The 20322-nt window shown below is 55.2% G+C and overlaps 1 protein-coding gene across 1 annotated transcript; it reads left to right on the forward strand.

The window, feature by feature from the left end:
- The first annotated feature begins 54 nt into the window (after window positions 1-54).
- WDR93 (WD repeat domain 93) lies at window positions 55-15203 on the forward strand. The gene is made up of 17 exons (XM_064158122.1): window positions 55-93; window positions 347-404; window positions 584-862; window positions 2333-2528; window positions 2982-3046; window positions 3791-3869; window positions 4702-4829; window positions 6542-6629; window positions 7256-7439; window positions 7629-7699; window positions 8272-8358; window positions 8645-8776; window positions 10284-10578; window positions 11550-11610; window positions 12620-12776; window positions 12869-13052; window positions 14737-15203. The coding sequence occupies exons 3-17, from the start codon at window positions 614-616 to the stop codon at window positions 14852-14854; spliced, it is 2094 nt and encodes a 697-aa protein (XP_064014192.1). The 5' UTR covers window positions 55-93; window positions 347-404; window positions 584-613; the 3' UTR covers window positions 14855-15203.
- The last annotated feature ends 5119 nt before the right edge of the window (window positions 15204-20322 follow it).

Raw genomic sequence — 20322 nt, forward strand, 5'->3', positions numbered from 1 at the left:
GGCCGGGATCACGCCGTTGCCACGGTAACCGTCAACCTCGGCCTGAGAGCCCGGCCCGGCTCAGCGCCTCGGCTCCTGCGCCTCGCTCCGAGGGTAGGCCTCCGTGAGCGGCGGCGGGAGGGAGGCTCGGGCAGCGCCCGGTGCGGTGGCGCTGGCAGCCTGCCCTCCGGATCGGCCCCTGGGATGTCGGCCCGGGCGTGGGCCGCACGGGCTCTGGAGGCCGCTGCCCGCCCGGAGCGCTGCCCAGGCGGAGCAGGGCTCCTGGCGAGGCGCAGGGGGACGATTCCTAACCGCTTTGGCTCTCGTACGCTGCGCTGCCAAAGCTTTCACTCTCTGTTCTCTGCAGGCAGACCTCGGCGTGGCTCAGCACTGCCAGGGCGGGACAAGGCCCCTCAGGAACAGAGGTAATGCAGGGGGAAAAGAGCTTATAGAGCAGGGCTGCTCTGGCGTGCCTGTTCTGAGAGGAACCTCTCCGGCCTTGCAGAGGTCATTAGTCGCCTTTTTCTCCCCCCTCCACCCAGTTACCTCATGCAAGTAGATATTGCACGGTTCTTCACTCTCCTGCACCTGCTGCCATTCCCAGGTCTGTGCTGTGGTCTGCAAGGGCAGGAGCATGGCTGTGTACGTCCGGAAGCACCCCCTGGAGATTCCCCCACCATCTGAGAAAGACTGGCCCGAGGATGAGGAGGAGAACTTCTTCCTGCAGGATCCTGATGGAGAGCGTGCTGCCCTGCCTCAGCCCCTCAGGATGGCCAGCAAACTGGTGATGCTGGCTTTTGAGAATGCCATGGGAGCCATTGAAAGAAGGGAGATGCTCCGAGAAGCACAGCCCACAAAATGCTGTCCCACGGCTGAATTCCAGGTACAGAGCCCCTCGGAGCAGAGACAGAGTTAATCACTGTAGCAGTGTTCCTAGAGCATATGCATTCAGCTGATTCCACACTCTTCTCTTCATCACCTTCCTCAGGATCCACCACCAGCTCACTGCTTTCACTTGAAAAGGTTGCAGCTTCTAAGCTGGTCTGACAGGTTCTGGTTCCCACCCACCTATCACACCTCTCTGTAAAGACAGAGGCAGATATTAAACAGCTTTAAATTCACCTCCTGCTTCTCAGGCTGGCTCCACCCTTGTTTGCAGTCCTTAGCAGTGGGCAAGCTCAGCTCTGTCTTCTGGGGGATACTCCAGCTGCAGTATTGTGACCAGAAGGCCAGTGCTGCCCACCCCATTGTTGTGTGGAGCTGTCCAGGAGGCTGCACTGGTACCTGCTGGTGCTCTGCCCAGAGGAGCTCAGTATCCCTCTGAAGCTCTGTGGGAAGGCTGTTGGCCAAAACAAACCCAAGCAGCACTACAGGCTGGGGCCAGAGTGGCTGAGAGCAACCAGGCAGAGAGGGAGCTGGGGGTGCTGGGAGAGAGGAGCTGAAGAGGAGGCAGCAGTGTGCCTAGGTGGGCAGCAGAGCCAGTGGCATCCTGGGCTGGCTCAGGAGCAGTGTGGGCAGCAGGACAAGGGAGGTTCTTCTGCCCCTGTGCTCAGCACTGCTCAGGCCACACCTGGAGTGCTGTGTCCAGTTCTGGGCTCCTGAATTCAAGAGAGATGTTGAGGTGCTGGAAGGTGTTGAGAGAAGGGCAGCAAGGCTGGGGAGGGGCCTGGAGCAGAGCCCTGTGAGGAGAGGCTGAGGGAGCTGGGGGTGTGCAGCCTGCAGCAGAGGAGGCTCAGGGCAGAACTCATTGCTGTCTGCAGCTGCCTGCAGGGAGGCTGTAGCCAGGTGGGGTTGGGCTCTGCTGCCAGGCAGCTAGCAACAGAAGAAGGGGACACAGCCTGAAGCTGTGCCAGGGCAGGTTCAGGCTGGATGTTGTTAGGAAGTTGTTGTCAGAGAGAGTGATTGGCACTGGAATGGGCCGCCCAGGGAGGTGATGGAGTGGCTGTGGCTGGAGGTGTTGAAGCCAAGCCTGGCTGGGGCACTTAGTGCCATGGTCTGGTTGCTTGGCTAGGGCTGGGTGCGAGGTTGAGCTGGGTGAGCTTGGAGCTCTCTTCCAACCTGCTTGATTCTGTGATTCTGTGAGTGCTGCTCAGCTCCAGGCCTTTAAAGCCCCTTCTGTTAGCCAGCAGGCGGAAGGTGGGAGCAAACTTTCTCCTCCCTAACATAGAACAATCTGTCTGATGGACATGAGAGGCTGTTCCCTGCTTTCTGCTGAGAGCTCGTGGAAAAATGTCTGCCCTGTGGAGTCAGTGGTTTCTGGTAGGGAAAGGGCAGGAGCCTCTTGCCTGCACGGCTGCTGTGCCCTCTGCTGGGGCGCTGCTGGGGTACACTCCTGCTTTCCTTTCCTTGGCAGGTAACTGGAAGAGCCAATTGCCTTGCAGTGTCTGGAACGTGCATCTTCGCTGGCCTGTCGGTGGGGCTGGCTGCCTTCAAGCTGCCTGACTGCGAGGAGCTCTGTGCCTGGGACGCAGGCAGCGCAGAGATTTGTGCCGTCCGCGCCTCTCACATGGGCAGCGAGCGCCACGTCCTGCTTGCTGTGGACGAAATGGGTTGGTGTGGTGTGGGGTTTCCTTGGCTGCCTGGGGGTGGCTGTGCTCTGGAGCTGCTAAAGCAGGAGGAAGATGGCAATGGCTGAGAGGGTTCCTAGAAAGCCTTGTGAAGGGGGAATTCAGTGACAGGCTGTAGGGTGACAGTGGTTAGCAGAGGGTGTGGGGTTTGTGTCCTCTTTGGCACAGCAGAGGCAGGTGCAGAGCTGAGTGTGGTGCATTTTTGGGACACCTTGGGCCTGGCTTATCCATCTCTGTGTACAGTTGAGTGTTTATTGCTGCTGGCATAAGGAAGCCAGTGACACTTTGGTGCTGGAAGCAGTGAGATGTTCTTCAGCTCTGGAAACAGTATTGTCCTGTTCACTCTGCCGTGGGTGTTGTGACTGCCCCCTCCACAGAGCATGGCTGCCAGCTGTTCACTTTTCTCCTCCTGGTACTTTTCTGTTTCTGTTGCAGGACTTGTCTGGCTCCTCTGCTTTCACAAGGAAACCTTCTTGCTTGTTAAAATCCTAAATCAAGTGGTAAGTACTGAGCTGATGCCACAGACACTGGGCAAAGGCTGGTAAAATATCAAGCACAGCTAATGCAGCTTCAGTTTGGGTCTCCCCAGTTTAAGAGGGACAGGGATCTGCTGGAGAGAGTCCAGTGGAGGGCTGTGAGGATGATGAGGGGACTGGAGCACTGCCTGGTGAGGAGAGGCTGAGGCACCTGGGGCTGCTTAGGCTGCAGAAGAGAAGACTGAGAGGGGATCTAATCAATGTCTCTAAATCTCTGAGGGCTGGGGGTCAGGAGGGGGGGACAGGCTCTGCTCACTGCTCCCTGGGATAGGACAAGCAGCAATGGATGGAAGCTGCAGCACAGCAGGTTCCAGCTCAACACAAGGGGCAACTTCTTGGCTGGAAGGGTCCCAGAGCCCTGGCACAGGCTGTCCAGAGAGGTTGTGGAGTCTCCTTCTCTGGAGCCTTTCCAGGCCTGTCTGGATGTGTTGCTGTGTGCCCTGAGCTAGATTGTGTGGTCCTGCTATGGCAGGGGGGTTGGAGTGGATGATCTCTTTGGGTCCCTTCCAGCCCCTGACATCCTGTCAGCCTGTGAATTGCTCTCACAAATTTCTGTGAGCAGCAGCAGCACTGTGAGAGTGCTGCCCACTGTTCATTCCTGTTTCTCTTACAATCTGTCTGGCCTTCATCCTGTTCAGAGCTGTGGAAGGCTACAGAACACTGAGCCAGGGATCTTGCTTTGATGCCAAGAACTATTTTATTTGGCAGGAGGATATCAGCAAGCAAAGTTCTTGTGTGGAGGTGGTGCTGTCCCCAGGAGGTGATTTCACAGGAGTCCTGCTGCAAGGCAAGTGCAGCAACATGGTTTGGTGGGTGATGGCTGCTGTGTTCTAGCAGAGAGGCCAGCAGCAGTGCTTTGGAAATGTTCAAAGTGTTCTGCGTTCTCAGGGATCCTGTTCCTAACTCTCACAGTCTCTCCTCCAGCTTAAGAGAGCTGTTCCTGCTACTTTCCATCCTCTCCAAAAGGCCTGGAGTGGATCAGGACCCATCCCAAAAGTGAGCTGTCTGTAACTGGCCAGCAGAGCTCCCAGCTCCCAGGAGGCTCAGTGAGAGCAGCTTTCCTGCCTCCTCAGATGGATCAAAATCATTTCCTCCCCTGGTTTGCTGAGGCTCCCTGGGACACTGGGAGTATGTACACCTGAAGCATTTCCTCTGCAGGCATAAGCCAGACAGCAAAGGCTCTAGAAACACTGCAACAGACTCCTCACTACAGCATTTTTCTGCTTCATGGCAGCTGCCTGTGTCAGCCCATGTGCTGCTGGCAGGCTTCCTGAGCCCTTGTTTGGTGGAGCCTGCCTGGGCATACCCTGCGCTCAGCAGCACACAGAGAACCAGTGTGAGACCATCTCTCACTTTCTGCTTTATCTCAGAGGAGACAGGGAAAATTCTTTGAACTGAGTCTCTTCATGGAAGCTGGGTGTTGGTTATTGGCCTGGAGGCTGAAATGTCAGTCTCAGTCAAGCTTGTGAAGCCTTCAGGAGGAGGAGGAGGAGTGGGATTTGATACAAAAAACAAAAGTGATCCAGATCCTGGTTTAAGGACATGAGATAAGAGAGGCTGCTTGCTTGAGAGACCTTTTCTCCTCTTTCCCAGTTACTCAACATGGTTTCTCAATGCAGACAGCACAAAAGCTTGGCTGGAGATCTACCAGTTGCCTAAGGGTTCCTGGCTGAAGGAGATGGAAAAGAACTCAGGAGCTGCAGCAGGGCTGGCTTGCAGGGAGAAGAGGTCAAGCTGCACATCTGTGGTACACAACATTTCAATCTCCCACTGTGCCTTACTTTCTTGTACCCTTTTGCCTGCAGGTCCCTCCACAAGCCTTGTTCCTTCAGCAAGATACAGGCTGAACAAGTCTGTTGGCCCAGGGGGCTGGAGTCTGTGTGGCTGTGCAGCTGCCCAGCCCACATTTCACAAGGCCTTTTTGTTATTGGGACATGTCTGCTCTCCCGAGACAGGCTTTGAAACGAGGTTCCCTTGGTCCCAGTGCTAGTCCTGCTGCCCCTCCCTGAAACTGCCAGCTCCTTCCCCAGCACTGTTGTGCCAGCTGAGGCCCTGCATGAGGCTTCTCTTCAGGGGCTTCTCCTTTATGTTGCTGGGGGAAAGTTAGGGAGTGGGAATTGGGCCTGAGTCTGGTCCTGAGACGTGGTTTGTGTTTTAGGCTGTCTGCAGGAGGAGGCGGGTAGGGTCATGGCTGAACCCTCCTGAGCAGGACAGGGTCTCTGCCCGTTTGCACTGACCACTGCCACCTCTGGTTCTGTGGCAGAAAAGTCATAGAATCAGTCAGGGCTGTAAGGGACCACGAGGAGCAGCCAGTTCCAACCCCTCTGCCATGCCCAGGGACACCTCACGCTAGGTCAGGCTGTCCACAGCCTCAGCCATCCTGGCCTTAAACACCTCCAGGGATGAGGCTTCCACCACCTCCCTGGGCAACCCCTGCCAGGCTCTCACCACCCTCATGCTGAACAACTTCTTCCTAACATCCAGTCTGAGTCTCCCCATTTCCAGCTTGGTTCCATTCTCCCCAGTTCTGTCACTCCCCGACAGCCTAAAAAGTCCCTCCCCAGCTGTCTTGTACCCCCCTTAAGATACTGAAAGGCCACAATAAGGTCACCTAGGAGCCTTCTCTGGAGCTGCATGAAGAGGGTTTAGCTGAAATTGTAACAAGCCTCAGCTGTTACAGGCAGTGTTAAATGCTGAGTGTTCATCCCTCTCCTGCATTGCTTTCACCTGGGTAAGTTTTACCTCTCAACACACAGGCACCTTCTGCCCAACACCTCAGTGATGCCTGCCTCCTATCTCCTTCCCCCTCCTTTTCAGCAGAGCCTTTCCTGGCCATGATTACAAGGGTTAGGTGATAGGTTGGGCTTGGTGGTCTCAGAGGTCTTTTCCAACCTGGTTAAATCTGTGGTTCTGTGAAGAGGGAGGTGTTGCTCAGCCCTGTCTTCAAGGCAGACGTTCCCCTTCACTTGGCCAAGCCAAAAGCAAGCACCCAGACATTGCCTCTTGGCTGATTCCATGTCAAGTACTCAAGTCCCTGTCCATTCTCAGACATAGAGTCATAGAATGGTTTAGGTTGGAAGGGACCTCAAAGCTCATCCAGTTCCAAGCCCCTGCCATAGGCAGGGACACCTCCCACTAGAACAGGTCTCACTGCAACTTTTAGTCCTGCTTCTTTCCCCCCCCCTTCATTCTTCCTGTGTCTCCCTGTGCCCCATGCAGTAAGTGGAGGCTCTTTGATGCACAAAGACAGAAGGTGCCTGGGCAGAGCATCCTTTGTGATGTTGTTGACAAAGCAGTGACTTCCCTCAAGCTTCTGTATTTTGATGGATGAGCTCCCAGGCAGCACCAGCTCAGCTCTGCATACAGCTGCTTCAGGAAGCATTTGATTCCCATCAACAGGGGACAGCTTAGCAGCACAGGGGGCAGAAGGCAGTTCTCAGGCTGATATTTTTGTTGCAGGGGTCTCCTGTGTCTGCAAGCAGTGCTGATGCAAAGCTGAGCCTCCCAGTGCTGCTGCTGAAGGTGCAGCCACACAAACCCGTTACAGGTCAGGACCCATCTTGTGCTTGCAAGGTGAAGCCTCCTTCAGCTGTGAGGGGGTCATGGCCCTCATGACTAGAGACCAGCTCAGACTCTCAGTGACATGCTCCTTGCCTTCCTGCCCTGTTTCTGGAGTCACTTGCAATCCTGGAGTGGGAGTTGCTCCTTATCTGATCACCTGAGATGTCCTGTCTGTGAGCACAAGAGACTTCAGCCTGCCTCGAAGTGGGTGTCAGACACCCTTGACTTCCTGGGCATCAGGGAGCAAGGAGGTTGCTTCCTAGATCCTAGCAACCTGACAGCACCCTCAGCTCCCCACTCTGATTAGTAGGAAGATGCTGAGGATGGGGACAGCACAGGCTGCAACCCTGGGCAGGGAGAAGGCCACAGGAAGGCAAAGCGAGTGGGCCTTCACCTGCCTTGCCCTGGTGCCTGCCTTCAGCTGCTGGCAAATGGGCCAGTGACATGGCAAGTGCCACAGGCTCTTAGTGCTGCAATACTGCTGCCAGGGAGGTGCCATGTGCTCCTCCTCAGAACAATGCCACCCTGAGGGAAGGGTACTCAAAGTGCCTCAGAGCTCTCCATGGGTCTGCCCCTGCAGGGCTGTGCCTTTGTCCCTTGTGTGTGATCCAGGCAGTAGTTTCAGAAGCCCTTTGGATGCCTTGAAGAAAGTGGATGAGGACAGCATGCTTGGCTTGGGCTACAACCACCTCATCACGGCCTCCCAGTGGAAGCAGCATGAAGCAATCTTCTGCAGCACTTACCGGGAGTATCTGGAGGCAATGGGTGAGAGGGAATGCAAGGAGGAGACCCCCAGGTGAGTGGGAGCACCAGCCAGGATTTCACTCCTGAGGCCTCAGCACAGGGCCCTTGGCAAGCATAGATGGAAGCTTTTCTCCCCTCAGCCCCAGCTTCAGGGCAGGGGCTGGAACCAGGCCTTGCTGCAGTGCTGCCTGCTTAGCAAAGCTTTTCCTTTACATATATTTCTCCCTTTTTTTCCCCCCAGACATGCTACTTTTCACTTCCTCCTGCCTAGCTGGATCCTGCAGCTGGGACCTGAAATCAAGGCACAGCCAGGTAGCCCCATGGATGAGAAGCTATTAAGCTGTGAAGCACATCACTGCATGACTTTGAGCTCCAGTTGGAGCTCTCTGGCTCTGGCCTGGCTTGACTATGTAAATTCCATCTCCAAGGACATAAGCCTGGATAAAAATGTCTGAGACTTATAAGTCAACTCCTGGCATGGAATCAAAGAAACTTAGCTCCATAGTTTAAAAAAAGACATCCCCAGACAACAAAACTGCACAAAAATCCCTCCCAGAACACCCCCCAGCACAAAAATCTCCCTCCCAGCTCTCCTGAGCTAGATTGTGTGGTCCTGCTCTGGCAGGGGGGTTGGACTGGATGAGCTCTTTGGGTCCCTTCCAGCCCCTGCCATGCTGTGAGCCTCTGTGAACACCACAAAAAAAGAGGGCAAATAAGCAAGATAAAAGTAAACAGGCAAGGGGGGAGTTTGTTGTGGCTTAGTTTCTGTGTCAGGGGAACCACAAGAGCTCTGACAAGAGCTTCTGATGGTGTTTTGCTGTTCTGGGTCGTTCCTTTCTTTGTCCCCTGACTCCTCTCTCTTCTTGTCCCCTTTGCTGTACCAGATGTTCCAGCTGGCATCAGCGTGCACTGGGATGGAAGCCACAATCTCTGCTTCTACTCACTTCACCACCCACTCAAGGAGAGGGCAGGTGAGAAGGATTTTCTTTCTGCAGCAGAGCTCTCTGTGGGAAGCAGGAGTCTGCAGTGGTCAGTGGCTGTTGTGCAGTCAGACCTTGGGGATTCAGGGAAAGGAGGGATGGGGAGGAGAGCTGCCCCATTAGATTAGGCTGGATGCTAGGGCTCCATGCTGAAGCCACCCTGGCAGGAGGCCCCAGAATGGTGCAGGCTTGAGCAGCAAATTGGAAGCAAATTCTCTCCTGAGAGAGTGCTCTGCACCTCCTTAACAGCTACCTCTGTCCTTGTCCTTCTCTTCAGATTCTGATCCAAACCCTGATGTTGTGTGGCCATGTGCAGCTCCCCTTGTGTGCTCTGCTGTTAGCTTCTGCTCCAGGTACCTGGCACTGGCATGTGAAGATGCAACAATAACTATCTGGGACAAAGACCTAGGTGAGCTTGCTCCTTGGGACTGTGTGTTGGGATCACAGTGGATAAGCTGGATGCAAGTTAACCACTGCACAGCAATGTGCCCTGCTGGCCAAGAGAGCCAGTGGGATCCTGGGGTGTGTTAGGAAGAGTGTGTCCAGCAGATCAAGGGAGGTTCTCCTCCCCCTCTACTCTGCCCTGCTGAGACCTCATCTTGAGTACTGACTTCAGTTTTGTGCTCCCCAGTTTAAGAGGGACAGGGATCTGCTGGAGAGGGTCCAGAGGAGGGCTGTGAGGATGAAGGATGATGAGGGGACTGGAGCACTGCCTGGTGAGGAGAGGCTGAGGGACGTGGGGCTGCTTAGGCTGCAGAAGAGAAGATGGGTCCCTTCCAACCCCTGACATGTTGTGAGCCTGTGAACTACTCCCTTCCCTAGGTGTTGGGATCACAGTGGATAAACTGCTCCCTTCCCCAGGAGTTTGAGGCTCTGGGAGCTGGCAGTGAATTTACCATCAGATCTGCAAATAGTTTGCACTCCTTCATGGGATGCTGGGCAGAAGTTGCCAGCACAGTGACTGCCTTAGCCCTGGCAGCCTGTAGTGCTGCTTGGGGGTGTGGAAGCATCACAATCCAGGCTGCTACCAGTGCCAGTGTCATCCTGCCACGGTGCAGGGATTGTCTTGGCAGAAGATTTTCTGCTCTCAGGCCACACAACCCCAAGCAGCACTACAGGCTGGGGCCAGAGTGGCTAAGAGCAGCCAGGCAGAGAGGGAGCTGGGGGTGCTGGGAGAGAGGAGCTGCAGAGGAAGCAGCAGTGCCCAGGTGGGCAGCAGAGCCAATGGCATCCTGGGCTGGCTCAGGAGCAGTGTGGGCAGCAGGACAAGGGAGGTTCTTGTGTCCCTGTGCTCAGCACTGCTCAGGCCACCCCTTGAGTGCTGTGTCCAGTTCTGGGCTCCTGCACTGCAGAGAGATGTTGAGGTGCTGGAAGGTGTTGAGAGAAGGGCAGCAAGGCTGGGGAGGGGCCTGGAGCACAGCCCTATGAGGAGAGGCTGAGGGAGCTGGGGGTGTGCAGCCTGCAGCAGAGGAGGCTCAGGGCAGAACTCATTGCTGTCTGCAGCTGCCTGCAGGGAGGCTGTAGCCAGGTGGGGTTGGGCTATGCTGCCAGGCAGCCAGCAACAGAAGAAGGGGACAGAGTCTGAAGCTGTGCCAGGGCAGGTCTAGGGTGGATGTTAGGAGGAAGTTGTCAGAGAGAGTGATTGGCATTGGAATGGGCTGCCCAGGGAGGTGGTGGAGTGGCTGTGGCTGGAGGTGTTGAAGCCAAGCCTGGCTGGGGCACTTAGTGCCATGGTCTGGTTGGTTGGGCAGGGCTGGGTGCTAGGTTGGGCTGGAGGTGCTTGGAGCTCTCTTCCAACCTGCCTGATTCTATGATTGTTGTGGTGACTGCTGCCTGTGAGCAGGCCCCAGGCCAAGCTGAGCTATCCTTGGGTTTCTTCCTAAGCAGCTGGTTTGTGTTTTTAACTCACTTTCCAGGGTTCCCTCTGGCTGTGACTGCCACTCCACACAGACGTCTCATCCGCAGTGTCCACTTCCTGCACGGCTCTGCCGCTGCCACTGATGAGACACCCTCTGCTGCTGCAGGTGCTGCCTGTCCCCTGCCTGCACCCTGTGCTGCTGCAGGTGCTGCCTGTCCCCTGCCTGCACCCTGTGCTGCTGCAGGTCCTGCCTGTCCCGTGGTGCAGCTCCTGGTACTATGTACAGACAGCTCTTTCTACTTGGTGAAGGCCGCCAGGGCTGGGAAGTCCAGCATCATGCTTCTGGCAGACAGGTGAGGTAGAACAACTTCTTTGTCATGAGGGCAGTGGAACACTGCAGCAGGTTGCTCAGGGAGGTGGTTGAGGCCTCATGCCTGGAGATATTCAAGGTGAGGCTCGACAGGGCTCTGGGTGACCTAATCTAGTAGAGGATGTCCCTGCTGACCTTTGGAGGTCCTTTCCAACCCAGGCTGTGACTCTGTGCCAGACCTCACTGCAGCCAAAGAACCCCTATGGTGTGGAGGACAGGTCCAGGTGGTGAGGGAGCCCCAGATTTCTGTAGAGAGCCTTCTACTGCTGGTACCCAGCTAGCTCTGCCATGCTGCTGAGGTTGTGCAAGCAGCAAGTGTGGTTCTGCTGGGAGCTGGTGCTGAAATCCACTGGTTATGGCAGGACCGGGGCAGAGCTCAAGTGCTTGTAGCACTGCTGCAGGGCTGGCATTCAGCTGGGTGGGTCTCTGCCAAGGACTCAGGGGGAGTTTCCTTTTCTCTTCTGCCCTTGCCAGAGTAACTCTCCCCTAGAAGTCAGATAAGCATTTCTTGCCTCTTATCAGTGTTATGTTCATGTATTCCCTAGGTGTGAGGAGAGGGCTGAGCTCCAGGAGAGCTGCAGCTCTGCAGCCTGTTTGAAGCCTCCACAGCAGCCTGGGGATTTGTTATCTCCAGCACAGCTCCTAGGCAGATTTGCACAAGGATGGGCCTCAGGGCTTCCTGCCCAGTCAAAGCCCTATCCCTGGAAGTGCTTAAGGCCAGGCTGGCTGAGGCTCTGCCCAGCCTGATCTAGTGTGAGGTGACCCTGCCCATGGCAGGGGCGTTGGAACTGGCTGATCCTTGTGGTGCCTTCCAACCCTGACTGATTCTACGATTGTAAGATAGAAGTTTCCTCCGTGGCTAGAACTGCACACCAGCCTGTGTGCCACAAAGTGCCACTATCAGTGCACACCAGGGCCATGAAGCAGTGACAGAAGCAGGAGTCTGTTCCACAGGCCTGAGGATCCAGAGCTTGCTGTCAGCGCGGTGCTGCCTGTCCTGGCACTCCCCAGCGCAGTGAGTATCAGTGCCAGCCCTCCTGACAGCTAGGGCAGATCCCAGCTCCAGCTGGGCCAGGAGCCTCTTTCCAGTAATGCCTGTGACTGGATGGCTAGAAAACAAGCAACAGGGCAGTCAGGTGTGGTACTGCCCTCACTGCCTTTCTCAGCCTCCAACTATTTTTAGCCTGGTGACTTCCTTCCAGAGAACCTCTGTGCATGGACAGGCCCAGCTGCAAAGATGAGAGTCTGTGGGCAGCCTCTGGGGTGGGTAAGAGGAGGCTGAGGGCAGCCTCCTGCTGTAGCTCTGGGGTGGGTAAGAGGAGGCTGAGGGCAGACCTCATTGCTCTCTACAGCTCCCTTGAGAGGAGGCTGGATTCAGATGAGGATTGCTCTCTTCTCCCTAATCTCAGATGATAGAAGGAAATGAACTGGCCTGAAATTGTGCCAGGGGAGGTTTTAGGTTGGAGATGAGGAAAATTTCTTTGCCCAGGCTGCTGAGGGAGGTGCTGGAGTCCCCATCCTGGAGGTGTTCAAGAACCCTGTGGCCATGGCACTTGGGGAGATGGTTTAGTGGCCACGATGGGGTTGGGTTGAAGGTTGGACTGGATGACCTTAGAGGCCTTTTCCAACCCAAACAATTTACTGATCTGTGCACAGTAATGAGCTTGAAGCTTCAGGCATCAGGGTCAGTTTTGAGAGGAGGAGTTACCAGCACAGGTCCAGCCAGACCTTTCAAGGAACCTCAGAGCTTTTGGGCATGGGGAGAAAAGGACAAAAACTCTCTCACCAGAGCAAGCTGTGCAGAAGGGTGGAACTAGTTCATTTCTAACTCTCCCTGCTGCCCAGTCCCAGCAATTCCAGTCCAAGTTCCCTGCACAGCCTGTTCTTGATCTTCTCTGCCCCTATGACTACTGAGCAGGCAAAGAAAAACCAGCATCATAGTGGAGAATGTGAGATCCTGTCTGCCACTCTGTGTCCTTCCTAGGAGGTGCTCCTCACTCCTTTTGCATCTGTTGCTGTTTGAGGTGCTGGTCTTCTCCTGGGATGGCAAAGTGTCCCTGATGAACACTGCCACAGCACAGGTTGTTTGCCACTTCACTACTCCACCTTCTCACAGCGTAGCATCCCCCTGGCAGCCAGTGTTCAGCGTGGACAGTCTGAGTGGCTGCTTGCTGCTTCGAGGTGGGTAGCACCTGCAGCCTTAGCTGCATGCTCAGCTGGGCACTCATCCTTGCTAGTTCTCACTGGGTGGTCTTCTTCTTGTTTCTGGGTAGGAGATAAGCAGCAGCCACTGGCAGATGCACTGGCACAGGGCGGTGCCAACCACAGCACCATCTTCCTTTTTGACTTCAGCTCCTACCCACTGAAGGAGGCTTTCCCAAAGGAGCCAGATTTGCCCCTCAAATCCTTACAGAACCTGCCTTGGATGGAGAGATGTAACAAGCTCTTGCGTGACAGGTAAGGTCCCTCCTGCCTGAGAGGTGAGCGCAGCTGCGCTGCTGGGAGCTGTGGTGGTGCTCAGGTCTCACCCTGGAGCTCTGCATTCTGTGTGCTGGGAGAGATTTCTGCCTGGGCAATGTTGGTGTTCAGGTAGCTGCATTCCTGACAGACAGCCAAAACTCTTCCTCCTCTCCCCTGTCCTTCCTGGGACAGCTCAGCAGCTGTAAGCCAGGATGCTGGGGGCAGCTCTGTCATTCCAGGCTGGTTCTGATGTGCTCCTTGATTTTTTTTTTCTTCTTCCTTGTAATAAGTTCTGTGATGTCCCCTGGGAAGAGAGACTGAGAGCCCTGGGGCTGTTTAGTCTGGAGAAGGGAAGGCTGAGAGGGGATCTGAGCACTGTCTACAAGTATCTGAGGGGTGGGTGTCAAGTGGAGGGGGCCAGGCTCTCTTTGCTGGTCAGCATTGGTGAGCCAAGGAGCAATGGATACAAACTGGAACCAGAAGGTTTCAGCTCAACATGAGGAGAAACTTCTTTACAGTCAGGGTGTAGAGCCCTGGAGCAGGCTGCCCAGAGAGGTTGTGGAGTCTCCTCTGGAGACATTCCAAACCCACCTGGGTGCATTCCTGTGTGGACAACCCTGGGTGATGCTGCTTGGCAGGGGGTTTGGACTCTGTGGTCTCTGGGGGTCCCTTCCAGTCTCCAGCGTTGTGTGGCTCTGTGCAAGCTGGTCGGGACATGATCCTCACTTCGGTGTCTGCACGTTCCCCTTGGCAGCAGGGCACACAGAGTGGGGGTCTCTCGGCACCGGCTCTGCCCCTGCCTCCCGAGGCTTAGGCAGAGCTGTGTGGGGGCTGCTCTGTTTAAAGAGGTCCTCGGCAGCCTCAGGCCGTGTCGCAGAGCTGATGCGTTGGGCTGCTGCTGTCAGTAGGTGGCAATGTGACATCTCTTATCGGGGGACCTCTCTCCACTCAGCAGCCTGCGGCTAGGGCCGTGTCGGCGCCCTTCTGTTTGTTCCCCTCGCTGCGCCTTCACTCTCCGACCTGAAATGGAGCAGGTGGCCGCAGGAGTCCCCTCACAGCACACATCACCTTCTAGTTCCCAGCTCCTTGTCTCCAGGCTGATTCCTGTGCTGCTGTCTGGTTGGTTAAGAGCAGAAAAGTTTCATCCCATGCTAGCAGCTGCTGGTTCTGTCCCATGAAGCTGGAGGGGAGACTTTTGCCTGCCTCATAACACAAAAACTGGGGAGACTTCACTTCCAGGGTGCTGAGAACTTGAGCCAGAGCAGAGCCAACACAGCTGCAGTGAGACCTGTGCCTGCAGAGGCTAACAGGTAAAGAGAACTGTGGAGGCCACTGCTGTCCAGAGCAGTACACTTGAGTGCTGAGTAGCATGAGGCTTGCCCAGGGAGATGGTTGAGGCCCCATCCCTGGAGATATTCAAGGTGATGCTCTAAAGGGCTCTGGGCAGCCTGATGCAGTTGAGGGTGTCCCTAATGAGTGCAGAGGGAGAGCTCTGGATGAGCTTTGGAGGTGCCTTCCAACCCAGACCATTCTGTGATTCTGTGAGTGAGTCACTGAGGCTTTTGGACACAAGTCTGAAGTGCTTAATTTATAATGAGCCCCAGGGACCCTTGGGAGGAAGCAGGCTAAAGGTGCCTGGGCACCAGGGTCTCTTTTAACCACCCTTTTCCCCCCCTGCTAGGCAGCAGAGCCTGCTGGGAAATGAAGAGGAGTTGTCTGAGTACTGGAGCCGGCTGCAGGCACAAGCAGCTGCCATGGACCAGGAAAGAGAGAAGGTGAAGGGCCAGAAGAAGCCATAGTCAGAAGCCTTGCACCCTGCAGGGTAGGCTCTGCACTGTCACAGGCCTGCAGATCCATGACCCGGCACTGATGCTGTGTTTTCAACTCTGTCCAACTCTCTCAGGCTGCTGTCCAGCCTGGGGCAGTTTGTCCCCTGGAGCAGCAGCCTGCCACGGGGGTCTGCAGCAGTGCCCCAGCAGGGTCCAGCCTCTCCTCGTCAGAGCCAGATGCTGCTGATGGGAGAATCCTGAGGTGGGAAAGGCCACTGATGGAGGTGGTAGGCCCAGCATCCTGTTTGTGCTGGGACCTGGGGTGGCAGAGCAGTGTGGTGTGTCAGTGTCCCACCACAATAAAGCCCCTTCTCTGTCACAGAGTCTCTTGCTTTTAACAGGACTGGCATTTTGTTGCACTCTGATGTTCTGTCCTGCTGTTGTTGAGGCTCACCACTCTGTCTTATCTCCTCCTCTGACCCAAAGGGGCAGGCAGCAGCGTCCTTCAGCTTAGTCTTCTCAAGCCAGACAGCAAACTGGCCATGGAGGGGGCACCCCCCAGAGCACAGCAGTGCCAATGCAGAGTGTCAGGCCTGACTTAGGCTCTTCTGCAGTCTAGTTCTTTCTATTGACTTTGAAGCAGGCAGTGTAGGAATTGCAGCCTGGAAATGTGTAGACAAACTCCCTGGCCTGTGGTAAGGCTGGAGCTGGTACTGGAGCCAAGAACCAATGTCACTGAGGGGCAGGCCAGAAGCTGAGGGGTGTGGAGGAGGCAGGGCTGTGCGGAAGCAAAGCCAGGCCAGGAGCATGGCCAGCATGTTGATTCCCAGGCCATAAAGAGCTGAAGCTCACCTGCTGGGAATGCAGTCAGGCAGTCTATCATGGGGGCAGGAATGGGGAGAAGCATTCCCTCTGCTCTGCACTGCTGAGACCCCACCTGGAGTACTGCAGCCAGTTCTGGAGCCCCATGGTGAGAGCCTGGAGTGGGTTGCCCAGGGAGGTGGTGGAAGCCTCATCCCTGGAGGTGTTTCAGGCCAGGCTGGCTGAGGCTGATGTAGTGTGAGGTGTCCCTGGGCATGGCAGAGGGGCTGGAACTGGCTGATCCTTGTGGTCCCTTGCCACCCTGGCTGATCCTGTGATTGTGTGTGTTGCACAGTCCCAGGTGCCTGGGTTTGCTCTGGAGAAGGAGCAGCTCTTGGAATTGAGCCTCGCTATTTGCTACCTTTGTGAAGAGCTTTGGGGGCCAGGGCAAAGCCTTTTGTGCTGTCATTTTCCATCTGCCACAGACTACAGCTTCACAGCTCCTGTGATGGTTATGGGCACTGATCCTGGGCCGAGTGGGCACCTGCCATCTGCCTCAGTGCCAAGTCAAGTGGGTTAGCTTCGGGCACCTTCAATGCCTCTTCAAACGGAGCCTCCTGGTTCAGTGCTGCAGTGAGCAAGGTGGCAGTGGTGGCAGTGACAACTTCATCCTTTTGTTTCTGTGGTAGTTTAAGATAAGCAATGGACCTTCTGCTCTGACACAAGGGTCACTCAGGGCAGGAGTTCTTGTCCCTGCATTGCTTCCCTTGCTGCAGAGAGCCAGTACAGCTAACAGGTAGCCACTTGAACAGCACTGGGTCTGATTCTTGCTGTTTGAGCGAATGTGAAGGGCTCGAGGATCTGTGTCCTTAATCCTACCCCATCTGCTTTCCCCCCAGAAGAGCAGCAGGGCTTGCCAGGCAGCAGAAGAGGCAGGACAGGATCTGCTAAGCAGTTAGCTGTCCTGTGCATCCAGCACTTTGTGTGTCCTCATCTCAAGACGTGCTTGTTTGTTTGCAGTGTGGATTTGTTCTCAAACTCTAATCATGTGCTTGGCCAAGATAGCCAGGAGCTGGCAGGCTTCATGGAGAAAGCAAAACAAGAGGCAGCTGCAGGAGGCTGATGAAGAACCTTTGTTTTTGCTCATGACTTCAGCAGGGGACCATTTGTTCCCTGCTTCTTCGAAGGGCTGCAGAAGAAGGGGTCTGATCAGAGCAGTGAGAGGTGCCTTGGTGAGGGAGCTGTGAGCTGGCCTCCACAGCACCTTCTGGAGAGGACCCGAAGAACCTGGTTGCTTATTCTGAACACGGGGCCCTTGCCAGCTATTCTTTCACTCCTGGTCACTCTGTGAGCTGTAGATCTGAGCCAGCTTGAGCTGTTCTGCTGCTGGAAGCTGTAGGGAAGGCCTTAAGAGACGTCATAAACATCAGCATCAAAAGAAGAAAGTGTAAGAGCTCTGTCTGGGAGCCAGCTCCTAGCTCAGTGCCAAGTTCAGTGTGCCCAGAGCTGCTGCCTGGGTGTAATAGGAATGATTTATCTCTGTGTTTAAAAGGAAGAAATCAGTTGGTGTATTATCATAGAATGGTTTAGGTTGGAAGGGACCTCAGAGCTCAGCCAGTTCCAGCCCCACCCTGTCATAGGCAGGGACACCTCCCACTAGAACAGGTCACTCAAGGCCTCATCCAGCCTGGTCCTGATCACATTGGGTGATTCTGTGCTCCACAACCTCCCTGGGCAACCTGTGCCAGTGTCTCACCACCCTCAACCTGTGCCAGTGTCTCACCACCCTCACTGCAAACTTCTTCCTAACATCCAGTTTCAGTCTCCCCTCTGCCAGTTCAATCCCATTCCTCCTCATCCTGTCTTTACCTGACCTTGTCAATAATCCTTCCCCAGCCTTCCTGTAGGCCCCCTTCAGATAGTGGAATTGAGGCTTGTGAGAGGGAGGAAGAGGAGCTGGGGCCCACAGAGAGGCGCTGGAGCAGCACACTGCAGCAGAGCCAGGCTGCTGCCCAGCCACACGGAGCTGTGGGAGCAGAGCCTCTCCCTTCATCTCACTCAGTGATCTGCTGCGCTCTGCAAGAAGCCAAATGTCAGCTCACATCTTTGCATGCTTGTTTGTGCTCTGGAAGCAGAGGAAATCAGAGGCTGATCTGATAAGATCCCCCCCACGCCTGAGGGCCAGCAAAGGTTTGGGCTGCGTGGCTAAGCCACAGCTGTGCTGTTGGAAGGAAGGTGGCCCTCAGAAGGGCCATGACAGGATGAGGAGGAATGTGTTTAAACTGGCAGAGAGGAGACTGAAACTGGATGTTAGGAAAGGGTTTTTTTTTCCAGTGAGGGTGGTGAGACACTGGCACAGGTTGCCCAGGGAGGTTTGGAGCACAGAAGCACAGAATGTGGTTGAAGACTGTGTGATTCTCCCAGGCAGCCAGCAAGAGAACAAGGGGACATGGCCTCGAGTTGTGCTGGGTGTTAGGAGGAAGTTGTTGTCAGAGAGAGTGATTGGCATTGGAATGGGCTGCCCAGGGAGGTGGTGGAGTGGCTGTGGCTGGAGGTGTTGAAGCCAAGCCTGGCTGGGGCACTTAGTGCCATGGTCTGGTCTGGTTGGTTGGCCAGGGCTGGGCTGGCTGATCTTGGAGCTCTCTTCCAACCTGCTTGATTCTCTGATTCTATGATTTCCCAGTCCCTGGGACAACAGGAGAGTGGAGCCAGACCAGCAGAAAGAGTTGCAGTTGCTCCCAGGGGAACTGAATCCTCAATTCCATTCCTAGAGGCTTTTTTTCCTTTCTGGATGTGCCCCAGGAGAGACTCCTGGCAGAGGCTGCAGCACAGGAGACAGGACTAAAGAGAGCTGCCAGGCTGGGCTGCCCTGCTGCTTCACCAGCTCTCCCCCTCCACAGGGAGTGGGCAGTGGGCACTGTGCTTCTGCCGCCTCTTGGTTTCCCCTGCTGGTGCTGTCTCTGTGCAAGGTCATAGTCTAGCCACACTTCTTGAATCTTTTCGATGAAAGCATTGCCAGGAGGCTCCTTGGCACTGGTAAATGTTTGCCAAGGCTGGGTGGTGTTAATCAGCATCGTGGGCAAGCACCCTTCCCACAGGTGCAGTTGGAGCCAGCGCTCTGAGGGGAGTAGCAAGGGGTAAAGCAGGTATGAGTGATGCACAGAGGCAGTGCTGAGCTGTTTTGCTTTGCTATGATCACTTTAATCAGTGGTTTTTTCTCAGGAACAAGCTGTATTTGTCTTCAGTGCACATTACCAGGGCTGTAAATCATCATTCCTCAGGGATCAGAGAGGCTGAGGTTATTTACTTGTTAGACCCAGCGTGAGCAGATAGGGACACGTTTGCTGCACACAGTGAATGTGGATCTGAAACCCTCCTCTGTCTGTTCTCCATCTCTTCAGGGATAGCCTCCAATCCAGACCTAGGTTTTCCACTCCCATCTGCCTCTGGCCACACTGATCCTAATCTTCACAGGCTCACAGGATGGTAGGGGTTGGAAGGGACTCAAGGACATCATCCAGTCCAACCCCCCTGCCAGAGCAGGACAATCCTATCTAACACAGATCACAGAGGAACACAGCCAGACAGGCCATAATGAGGGCCAAAGGCTTGGAACTGAAAGGCGAGACTGAGACTGGAGAAGAGGAAGAAGTTCCTTCCAGTGAGGGTGGGGAGACACTGGAACAGGTTGCCCTGGGAGGTGGGGGAGTCCCTGTCCCTGGAACTGTTTAAAAGGAGACTGGATGTGGCACTCAGTGCCACTATTTAGTTGATTAGATAATGCTGGGTAATAGGTTGGGCTTGATGATCTTGAAGGTCTTTTCCAACCTGATTTATTCTGTGGACGAGCAACCTGGGCTAGTGGGAGGTGTCCCTGCCCGTGGCAGCAAGTTGGAACCAGATGGTCTTTAAGGTCCTTTCCCACCCAAACGATTCCATGATCCTGTGATTCCAGAGCTTCCAGAGGAAAGCCACTTTTGCAGTTTGATGCTCATTGTGGTGACAGTTCTGGGCCCATCAATTGCAGAGAGATGTTGAGGTGCTGGAAGGTGTTGAGAGAAGGGCAGCAAGGCTGGGGAGGGGCCTGGAGCAGAGCCCTATGAGGAGAGGCTGAGGGAGCTGGGGGGGTGCAGCCTGCAGCGGAGGAGGCTCAGGGCAGAGCTCATTGCTGTCTGCAGCTGCCTGCAGGGAGGCTGTAGCCAGGTGGGGTTGGGCTCTGCTGCCAGGCACTCAGGGACAGAAGAGGGGGACACAGTCTTAGGTTGTGCCAGGGCAGGTCTAGGCTGGATGTTGTTAGGAAGTTGTTGTCAGAGAGAGTGATTGGCATTGGAATGGGCTGCCCAGGGAGGTGGTGGAGTCACCACCCCTGGAGGTGTTTAAGAGGAGGCTGCATGAGGCACTTAGTGCCATGGGTTAGTTCATTAGCAGGGTTAGGTGCTAGGTTGGACTGGATGATCCTAGAGGCCTTTTCCAACCTGCTTAATTCTGTGACTCTGTGAGTCATTCTCCCATTTAATTTTGCCTTTGCATTCACTTGCTGGGAGTAGAGTGACTGCTGGAGGCCCTCTCCCCTCCCTCTCTCCAGGATGCCATCCTGCAGCTAGCAGATATTCAGCCAAGCACTGGGGCACCAGAACAGAGCCACGAAGGGCACCTGACAAAAGGTAATGAATCGCTGGCAGAAAGAGCAACCAATT

The sequence above is a fragment of the Pogoniulus pusillus genome, chromosome 17 (assembly GCF_015220805.1).
Source record: "Pogoniulus pusillus isolate bPogPus1 chromosome 17, bPogPus1.pri, whole genome shotgun sequence".
In the NCBI taxonomy this organism is placed as follows: Eukaryota; Metazoa; Chordata; class Aves; order Piciformes; family Lybiidae; genus Pogoniulus; species Pogoniulus pusillus.